The 9632-nt window shown below is 57.7% G+C and overlaps 2 protein-coding genes across 3 annotated transcripts; one reads left to right on the forward strand and one right to left on the reverse strand.

Annotated features, from left to right (window-relative positions):
- Nucleotides 1-2222: 2222 nt before the first annotated feature.
- Nucleotides 2223-4418, forward strand: TNNC2 (troponin C2, fast skeletal type). The gene is made up of 6 exons (XM_040981067.1): nucleotides 2223-2276; nucleotides 3335-3386; nucleotides 3512-3655; nucleotides 3754-3868; nucleotides 3988-4124; nucleotides 4305-4418. Exons 1-6 carry the CDS (start codon nucleotides 2274-2276, stop codon nucleotides 4334-4336), a joined length of 483 nt encoding a protein of 160 aa, XP_040837001.1. The 5' UTR covers nucleotides 2223-2273; the 3' UTR covers nucleotides 4337-4418.
- A 2087-nt stretch (nucleotides 4419-6505) lies between these two features.
- On the reverse strand, nucleotides 6506-9425 carry UBE2C (ubiquitin conjugating enzyme E2 C). Of its 2 annotated transcripts, XM_040981069.1 has the most exons (6): nucleotides 9297-9425; nucleotides 8944-8971; nucleotides 8433-8519; nucleotides 7191-7395; nucleotides 7033-7092; nucleotides 6506-6747 (listed from the first exon to the last, which is right to left on the reverse strand). In XM_040981069.1, exons 1-6 carry the CDS (start codon nucleotides 9398-9400, stop codon nucleotides 6689-6691), a joined length of 543 nt encoding a protein of 180 aa, XP_040837003.1. In that variant the 5' UTR covers nucleotides 9401-9425; the 3' UTR covers nucleotides 6506-6688. The 2 variants fall into 2 exon arrangements, with proteins under 2 accessions (XP_040837003.1, XP_040837004.1); XM_040981070.1 differs by lacking the exon at nucleotides 8433-8519.
- Between the last annotated feature and the right edge of the window lie 207 nt (nucleotides 9426-9632).

The raw sequence follows: 9632 nt of genomic DNA on the forward strand, positions 1-9632 counted from the left end.
CAGTGTCTCCCGCATCAGCCTATGCACACACTGGTGAATGCAGTTACTTGTTCAATTCCATCCCCAGCCCCATCTCCCATGCTAACCGATGGGTGTTGTGGCTTAGCCCAATCCAGAGTGTCACAAAATCAGCCCTTGTGCACTCCAGTGGGAACTGTGGCTAGTTGAGGCAACTCCCAAAACCCCGCAATAGGCCTGCCCCGAGTCCTGGTTCCTGTGCATGATGGGATGTGTAGTGTACCTGGGCCACATCCCATCTGGTTCTTGTACACACCCATGGGTGCTGTGACTTGGGTGCTCCTGTTCTACTTTTGCTCCCTGCTAATGTGCCTGGGAAAGCAGCAGAGGAGGGCCCGTGTGCTTGAACCCCTGCACCCTTGTGGGAAACCCAGAGGAGGCTCCGGGTTCCTGGCCTGGCCCGGCCTCTGCCGTGGTAGGTATTTGGGAAGTGAACCAGTGGATGTAAGATCTCTTTCTGTCTTTTCTCTGCCTCTCTGTCACTGTGACTTTCAAATAAATAAATCTTTAAAAAGGAAAAAGTGGCAGAGGATGGCCCAAGGACTTTCTATACTAAGAAGTCTGGACATCATCCATTTCCCTGAACAACTGATGGAACAACTTACGAACAAGTGATTGCTGAGGGATCCACTCACTCTGGTCTAAAGGGACCATTAGGTTCCCCGGGCATCCGAACTGGAATCCCCTGGGTATCACCCCTTTGCCCTGTGTGTGCCTCAGGGGAAGCCTTATTTAGGCTGGCCTGGCTCTGCCAAGCTCTCCTTGGAATGTGTCTGCTTAGGGGGAGGGGTGACCCAGCTGTCACTGTCCATCTGCCTTCCGTGGAGTCCAGCCCTAAGTTCTGGCCCCACACCTTGCCCTCGGTTGTCTTAGTCTTTTTGGGAGATTTCTTTCCACATGGGTGTGTGGCTGGGAGCCTACCAACTCCCAAGCATTCAACTTGGACTCTCAGGGTGGGCTGACTTCAGACTCGACTTGCTCACCCCTTCACTGTAGATGAGCAACTGAGCTCCCCAAAACACTTTTTTTTTTAAAAGATCTATTTAGGGTGCCTGGTGCAGTACCCTAGTGGCTAAAGTCCTAGTCTTGCATGCCCTGGGATTCCACATGGGTACCAGTTTGTATCCTGGCTGCTCCACTTCCCATCCAGCTCCCTGCTTATAGCCTGGGAAAGCAGTGGAAGATGGCCCAAAGCCTTGGAACCCTGCAAACACGTGGGAGACCCAGAGGAAGCTCCTGGCTTTAGATCAACTCAGCTCTGCCCGTTGTAGCCACTCCCCCAAATCAGCGAATCACAGATACTCTCCTGGAGGAGGTCACTCTGAGCGAGAACTTGGGGTTTTTGATGCTTGTTTCTTTTTCTGGCACACCCTCTGTGCTCCTCCATCCCTCTGGACAGTGTTCCTTCCAAATGGGCTCCTTGAGGCTCCTCCCCAGTGGGGAAGCATAAGAATCACCACCATGACTCTAGGCTTCTGTGATTCATGAACTCATCCCCTGTCCAAAGGGGATAATAATAACGGCTATCTCATGGGATGCTCCCTGGATGAGATCATGAAGTTGCCAGACTTAACCCAGTGTGGAGTGTATCCTGGAGGATGCCTAACCACCATGGTCCCCTCCTGTGCCCTGCCCTTTCCTGTAGTCAACCACAGAGCACTGCACTTGCTAAGCATCAACCCTAGAGGTCTGGATCAAGCAGACAGCTTCTGTCCAAGCTCTCTTTGGCCATGGTCTGTCTGAGGGAGGCCATGCCTGTACCCCTGTCACGGGTGGAGCTCTGAGCAGCAGCTCTACCTGCCTAGGGTCACACAGCCTGCAGAGGCAGGGCTTTTGCCCCTGCCCTTGCACCATGTGGCCCCACTTGTCACAGATCGCCCTCATCTTCTTGGAGCCAGTGTGTCTCCTGGGGCAGGGTGGAGGGTGAAGGTGGGGGTGGGGGCTCTAAGGCGGTGGAGCAGGGCGGGCTCTCCTCCCAAGAATCTGGGACGTCAAGGCCTGCCACCTGCTCAGAGGCTTAAATTTCTCTACAAGGGCCCTTGGCTAAATTAGGTAATGGGCTAGGATGCTGAGAGGGGTGGGACTTGCTGACCCCAGGATCTGATTGGGCAGGAGACCCAGTCCTGGGGAGCAGGGAGGCGGGAGGACAGGATGCCCCTACAAATGCCAGGGGGCTGGAGCAGGCCTCTGCGTCTTCGTGTAGTGGAGTGCAGGAGAGGTGGCCCGCGGCAGGGAAGGCCCAGCAATCCGCAACCATGGTAAGGCCATCTGCCCTCTTTCGAGATAGATGAGGGTGTTCTGTGGGGGTAGGGACTTGGATGTTTAATGGGGAACAAGAAAGTTCTAGAATCCAGGTGTTCCACAGGAATCCTTGGAGGGAGGACCTTTCCTTCTCTCAGCCAGGGAGGGCTGGCTGTTTTAGGGATGGGTCCTGCCCACCTCAGAAGTTTCCAGCAGTCACAGAGCAGCGAGGGGTCTTAGCTTGTCTTCCTTTCCGTGGAGATGGGGTCCCTACAGGGCTGCCGTTAAAGCCTTCCTGGGAAGGGTCTACAGACAACTCAGGTGTGGGGACCCGAGGATGATGGGAAGGGGCAGAAGATGCAAACCGGAGTCGAGGGACCCCCCTCCTTCCCAAGAGGGGCTTCATTTAGAGTTGGCATTTTCCCCTGAGATTTTCCCCTGCAAGGAGTAACTGGACCCCAGAAGCCAGCTGCTGCTGCCCATGCCCAGCTAAAAATAGCCTGCCCTCCTGGCACAGTGGGGAGAGGAGGGCAAGCCGGAGTAAGGGAGAGAGAGGAGGCTTGGGGCCAGCAGCTGCAGAACTCCTTGGCCTTCTTACCCCCTCTGTACTGTCAGCCTCAGACTGGAGCCCCTGGCCCGATGGCTCCAGTGTCTGGGATGTGGTGGTGCTCAGTACCCTTGTGTTGTATTATTCTTGCTTTGGGTGTAAAAAGCTTCATCAGGAAGTGGGGCAGGCACCTGGCAAAACTCTTTCCCACCTCTCATTTCATCTCACCCTCCAGAGGCCGTGCTTTGGATGCTATGGGACTTGCCCAAGGTCCCTAGGGCTGGAGAGGGAGTGATGGGTGGGAGTGGTGGGCCTGGACTGGACCACTCACAGGCACTGACAAATGAAGACCTAGAGCACAGCTTGTATCTCCTCTCCTGTTCTTAAACATGGACGGGTGCTGTGGGGACACACAGGTGTGCTGGTGATGGTTCCCACAGGTGAACAGGAAGAGGGTGCTGCGGGGGGTGTTGAGACCCAAGGGAGAGGGGCTGCCCCTTTCGGTGCTGACTTGGGTGTCTCCTGCAGACGGACCAGCAGGCTGAGGCCCGGTCCTACCTCAGCGAGGAGATGATCGCGGGTGAGTGTGGGGGGTGGGGTCAGTGTGGTGTTGGGTGGATGAGTGTGGTGGGGAGAGGGATGCGGCTGGCTCGTGGATGTGAGCCAGTCCAGCCAGCCCCCAAACTCCTGCTGTCCACCCGGCAGAGTTCAAGGCCGCTTTTGACATGTTTGACGCCGATGGCGGCGGTGACATCAGCGTCAAGGAGTTGGGCACTGTCATGAGGATGCTGGGCCAGACGCCCACCAAAGAGGAGCTGGATGCCATCATCGAGGAGGTGGACGAGGATGGTGAGTGGGTGTGCTGCGCCACAGCCCTGCCAGGGAGCGTCTGCCAGGGAAGGGTGGGGCCGTGGGGTCGTGCTCAGTGCCTCCCCCGCGCCCCCCAGGCAGCGGCACCATTGACTTTGAGGAGTTCTTGGTCATGATGGTGCGCCAGATGAAAGAGGACGCCAAGGGCAAGAGCGAGGAGGAGCTGGCCGAGTGCTTCCGCATCTTTGACAGGTGCGTGGCCGTGGTGTCCCAGGGATGCTGGGCTTTCCCAGCCGGGCCTGGGAAGGGAAGAGTGGCTGGAGGAGGCGTGGGGGAGGTGGCGGCTGACCCTTGAGCCTCGGGCCCTGCAGGAATGCCGACGGCTACATCGACGCCGAGGAGCTGGCCGAGATTTTCAGGGCCTCTGGGGAGCACGTGACGGACGAGGAGATCGAGTCCCTAATGAAGGACGGGGACAAGAACAACGACGGCCGCATCGACTTCGACGGTGAGAGCAGCAGAAACCGCGCTTGGTCCAGACCGTGACTGGGCGTGGCCTAACCAGGGTCGGGCGTGGCCTGTTCAGGACGGGCGTGGCCTTGTCACGGTTGGGCGTGGCCTGGCCGGGGCTGGGCGTGGTCCGGAGCAGGTGCAGCGCTCCAACCCTGACTCTCTTGCTTGCCTGCAGAGTTCCTGAAGATGATGGAGGGCGTGCAGTAAAGAAAGATCTCCGCTTGCGCTCTGTCGGCCCGTTCCCCGCCCCACGACGGGGCTGCGGCCCCTTCTGGCTCCGTGTCTGGAAGGAATAAAAAAAGAAATGTTGCCAAGCTTGTGGCCTGAGTGAGGGGACCTTCTGCCTGGGCGCTACGAGGTCGCGGCCATCAGATCTAAGAGAGCCGGTTCTGGGCCGGGGTGGCAGCGGCGGCAGCTTGGAGATGTACGGCGGTTGCGCCGGGTGCTGGCGGAAAGCAGCCGCGAGGGGCTTGGAGCTGAGTCAGGCCGAGCCGGCGAACCGCGGACGGTGCCTAGAAGGCGTACCAGGGGAAAAGGGGTGAAGCACCCTACCTTCCACATCACCGTGTGTTCCGGAATCTCTGGACCATGGTGTCCATTTAGCCCAGGCTGTGTGATTTCTGCGGAATCCCTCCCAGCGCTGGGCAGCGGTCCTAGCCGTGGTAGGGAAGGTAGAGGCTCTGATCTCATCACCCTGGATCCCGGCATCCAACTCCCTCCTCTGGCTCAGTCAAAGGTCAGCAGCGTGGATATCTGACCCGGCCCCTCTCCTGGCAGAGTTCCAGAATCAACTCCAGATTCCTTCCTTGCTGCAGCCATTCCAGACGGGCTTGGGCAGCGTTTTTCGGTCTCTGCCTGCCTGAGCTGAGGTGCTGAGGAACTCGGTCACTGTCCCTTCCCACCCCCCTTGATGCCTGCCTCCACAGGCTGCAGGTCTGGCTCCCTCGGCTTCCTCCACAACTCAGTTCTGTATGGCAAGTGTCAGCGTGTGGCTTATCAAGCGTAGCGGTTGTTGAGTCAGGCCCCCTGAGTTTAAACCCTTCCTGCCTTGATAAACTCAGTACCTCAGTTTTCCCATCCACGAAATGGGGATAATGATTATACTCAGCTCACAGTGACTCTAGGACAAGGTAGTATGTGCAAAGTGCTGAGAAGTGTGCCAGGCATTGCACACTGCCACCAGCACCATCATCATCGTCCTCGAAACTCAGACCTGGTGCTTCACTCATTGCTTCTGCCTTTCCTTTTCCACCTAGGTGTGTCTTCTTCGTCCCACTTACATAGCTCCCAGCTTGTAAGTTGCAAGGGCAGTGCTTGGAACTCGGTACGCTTATTGAGCACCTGCCGTGCCCCAAGCCATGCACACATCATCTCTCCTGTCCACATGCCACCCTTGGGGGCCAAGGCTGGGAGCATCCCCATTTCACAGCTGAGGAAACAGACCTGTGGGGGTGAGGTGCAGCAGCTCACCGCTGTGTTGGGTAATCAGGGAGGGGTCTGGGAGGAGTCTAAAGGACCCAGAAAGGGGCTGGTGCTCACCCTCCACCTGCTGCTGGTCTCCTTACATGGCTTCATCCCTCCAGGGTCACCACCCTGGCTAAGAGCGGCAGTGACCAACCTGCCCCCTCTCCACCCACAGGATGGCCAGCAAGGCTTTTGTCTCTGGTTTCAGGTTCATTTTTTGAAAGGATTTTCTATTGGAAAGTCAGATACGCAGAGGAGGAAAGATCTTCTGCTAATTCACTCCTGAAGTGGCTGAGCCGAGTCCAGGGTCCCAAGGCTTTGGACTGTCCTTTACTGCTGGGCTACTGCGCTGGGCCCATTTGTTCTGTTTTAAAGAGTTAGAGCGCAACAGGAAGAGAGGGGTTTTGTATCCACTAGTTCCTTCCCCAAATGGCTGCAGCAGCCAAGGCAGGGCCAGGCTGAAGCCAGGAGTACCACCTGTCTGTATCCAGCTGAAGCCAGTGCTGTGAGAAGGGCCATACCCTGGCAATGCTGCTCTGTGTCTCCCAAAGAGACAACAGGGATATCATCTGGGAGCTGCTTAGGATGGGTACCCTATGTCTTGTTCCAAACTAACAGAATCAGAATTTATACTAAAGAAACAAACAAAACCCAAATCGAAGCACAGTAGCCCGAGTTGGGCCTCGTTGAAGCCAGGAGCATGGACTTAACCAGACCCTGCTGCTGACAACCATTTCACACACTGATGCAGAAGTGACAAAACCCAAGTCCATACACAGCTTGGCCTTACAACCTGTCACCTGCTGTCACCCCTGTGCAGGGGTGCAGGGTGAGAGCCCAGAGGGCAAGACTACCCACAGCCTGCAGACCCCGAGTCCCTCCAACCCCAGGGAACTGCAAAGCAGCGATCTGTACAAAAACAATCAAAAACATATTTATTTAATATACATCACAAGAACTAAAAACAAGACTTAATTTAAAAAAAGACCACAGCTCAGGAGACGGAGTCCAATACAGAAACCAAGGAAAGGACAGATGTTGCGAGCAGACTGACAATGACGACGGTGACAGCACAGGAGTGTGGAGGGCCTGGGATCAGGGGTCTTGGCTGGAGACCTGCTTGGAGTAGGTTTCCTGCAGGTACTTCTTAAAAGCTGGAAGAGAACAAGCAGGTCCATGGTAAAGCGGCGGGAGGGGGCAGCTCAGAAGGGAGGCTGCAGGAGGGGGGTGGCCCCAGCATTGCAGAACCTTGCCCCTGCTGCCTGTCCAGAAGTGCCCCTCTGCCACCCCCTCCCCTTCTCCTCAAGTTTGGGAGGAGTCAATTTCCCTTTTACGTCTACAGCCAGCAGAAGCACCAAGGCAGAGGTAATGTTAGCCTTCCACCTGCAGGACCCTGACTCAGGGAAGGGTCATGGCAGGATGGTGGACAGGGGCCCCACCTGTGGGGTTCTTCCAGAGCTCAGCAGCGTGTGTGTTCAGAGGGCTTTCGATGTTGGGCTCTGTGGGAACGTAGAGGAACAGGCAGGTGAGTGGCTGGCTGGGGAGTCTGGCGGCTCCCAGGACACCTGGGCACAGGGATGCAGGGGGCTGAGCTTACCTCCTAGCAGGCTCTGGATGGACAGCAGAATGGTTCTGACGTCATACAGCGCAGACCACTTGTCCTTCAGGATGTCCAGGCAGATGTTGCCCTGGGTGTCCACGTTGGGGTGGTAGCAGGGTGTGAGAAACTTGACCGTGGGGGCGTTGTAAGGGTAGCCACTGGGGAACTCCAGGGAGAGCTTATATCTGAGGTCTTCGTACACCTGGCATTTGGAGAAAAGCCAGCAGTGGTAAGGGACTCTGGTCTGAAGGCTGTGAACTGGCATCCCCAGGGATTTCCAGTTATAGTACTGGGTTGGGATGGGCATTGGGGAACAGCTGCACCCCCACAGCACAGTGCTGCTGTAGCTGGGGTCCAGCTTTTGGTCCCTGAGAGATGGTGAGTGATGGTCCAAGTCCTTGGGCCCCTTGCTGGCGGCATGGGGGACCTGATGGAGTTCTGAGCTTCTGGTTTTGACCTGCTGCAGCCATTTGAGGAAAAGAACCAGTGGGTGGCTGATCTGTACTCATTCCATCTTTCAGATGTGTAAATCTTGAAAGCAGTGGAGGATGGCTCAAGCCCCTGCACCTGTGGTGGGGCCTACAGGAAGCTCCTGGCTTTGAACCAATCCAGCTCTGACCATTGTAGCCACTTGGAGAGTGAAGAAGGGATTCAAGATCTCTCTTTTTCAAGTTAAATGAGGCAGGTCAGAGAAGGGTGAGAAGGGGGGACAACACTTCCACTGGCTGATTCCCTCTCCAATTAACCCTCACAGCTGGGACAGGGACTGGGTCAGGTCCAAGCCAGCAGCCTGGAATTCCATCTGGCTCCCAAGTACTTAGGCCATCATATGTTGCCCTAGGAGGCTGGATGGGAAACAGCTGGGGCTCTGACTGATGCTAACAAGGGATGAAGGTGTCCCAAGTGGCAACTTTGTAACCAGCAGTGCCCCAGTACCTGCTCAGACAGGAACTGCGGCCATGGGGAGGAGTCTGGAGCTTCACTCCAGCGCAGGAGTGATCAACGTCCCGGCTCAGTTCAAGTCTTCATCGCCTGGCCCCTCCCAGGCAATCTAAGACAGGTGGCTCTCCTTAAACCCATCTCCCTGAGGGAGACAACAAGGCCCAGGGTGCATGGCCGCCAACTGCCTTGCGCAGCTAAAAGTTTGGCATGAACTCGGCATTTGAGTTTCACTGGCCACCGCTGCCTAGCCTTGGCTGGCAAAGTCCCTGTCACTCAGCACCACAATCCCATACTCACTGTGCCAGCTGCCCCGTGGATGGTCCCGATCCATTTGAAGAGGTTGTCTGACTCAGGGAAGGCAGAAATACCCTTGTCACCGGACATCTGTGGGAGACAGCACTGGCTGGGTTGCACAGTTCCCCTCTGGGCAGGGCAAAGCCCCTCCCTGATCTCATCACACTGGGGCTAAGGGAGAGGCTGGCTAGAGGGCACACGGCAGGCTGAGGGAGCGCTGGTGCCCGTTAGGAATTCAGGTATCCAGTGTGGGCTTGGACGGGCTCGCGTGGACATGCAAGCTTCAGAACAGGCTGGTGGGTGGCGAGGGTCTCATGAGATTTCGGGACCGAGTTGCAGGAGGGAGGCGAGAATCCCGCAAGAAAAGTTGAGGTGGGAACGTGGGACTCTCCCAGGACAAATTGCACTCAGCTGTTCTTCCTCAGGCCCAGCAAGCGGGCGCAGAAAGGGGAAGGAGGATATTGGGAACTGGGCTGGAGGGACAAGGTGGGCCAATCGGGCGCTAGTCACTCACCATGAGGGTCATTAGCTCCTGCTGCAGCCTGAAAAAGAGCATTCCGGGTCGGCCAGGGGTGCGGGGGACGCCGCCCTCCCTCCCGACGCCGGTCCCGATCCCAGGCTCCCGCAGGGCGAATCCGGCGAGCCCTCCAGCCCCACCGACCCCTGGCATCCCCGCCGCCGCGACCCTCTGCCCGGGTCTCCTGAGCGCAGGAGGTGGGGGTGTCGGAAGTCCCTGCCCTCGGTCCCACATGGCGCCAGGAGCGTCCGACGCCCCTCACCACCCAGTCCAGCAGGCGGGGGTCTCCTCAGTCTCCCCCATGCCCACTGCAGTCCGGGGCCGGCGAATGTCACCTCCGCTCCGCTCACCTCTTGCCCACCGGGCCCCGCGCGGCGCCCCCGCTGGGCTCGGCTCCCTTGCGGGCCGCGGCGGCGACGCTGGCGGCGGCTGGATCCCGATTTTGCGAGGCCATTCGGTCGGCGTACAGGGACGAGGAAGCAGCTCGGAGAACAAGACGCTAACTGCAGGATGCCGGCCCACCCGCCCGCGTTTGAATTGTAACCCCCGGGCGGCGCCGGCCAATCAGCGACTCGCTTGGGTTTGATCCAGCCAATGGAGCGCGCAGGAGCTCTCTGTCACTGCTAAGCCCACCCACAGGCGCAGAGCTATTGGGCGGCGCGGGTCCTGTTTCTAACGTCCGAATG

This window comes from Ochotona curzoniae, unplaced genomic scaffold (assembly GCF_017591425.1).
Source record: "Ochotona curzoniae isolate NIBS_2020 unplaced genomic scaffold, NIBS_Ocur_1.0 contig_3520, whole genome shotgun sequence".
Lineage (NCBI taxonomy): Eukaryota > Metazoa > Chordata > Mammalia > Lagomorpha > Ochotonidae > Ochotona > Ochotona curzoniae.

What these genes read in the sequence shown, in the direction of transcription:
- TNNC2 (XM_040981067.1), top strand. An exon ending in CAGCGAGGAGATGATCGCGG is followed by an intron (nt 3,387 to 3,511) that starts GTGAGTGTGGGG and finishes TCCACCCGGCAG; the next exon opens with AGTTCAAGGCCGCTTTTGAC. An exon ending in CGAGGAGGTGGACGAGGATG is followed by an intron (nt 3,656 to 3,753) that starts GTGAGTGGGTGT and finishes CGCGCCCCCCAG; the next exon opens with GCAGCGGCACCATTGACTTT.
- UBE2C (XM_040981069.1), bottom strand. Translation starts at nt 9,400, where the DNA reads ATGGCCTCGCAAAATCGGGATCCAGCCGCCGCCAGCGTCGCCGCCGCG. An exon ending in CATCCAGAGCCTGCTAGGAG is followed by an intron (nt 7,093 to 7,190) that starts GTAAGCTCAGCC and finishes ACGTTCCCACAG; the next exon opens with AGCCCAACATCGAAAGCCCT. An exon ending in GCTCTGGAAGAACCCCACAG is followed by an intron (nt 6,748 to 7,032) that starts GTGGGGCCCCTG and finishes GTTCTCTTCCAG; the next exon opens with CTTTTAAGAAGTACCTGCAG.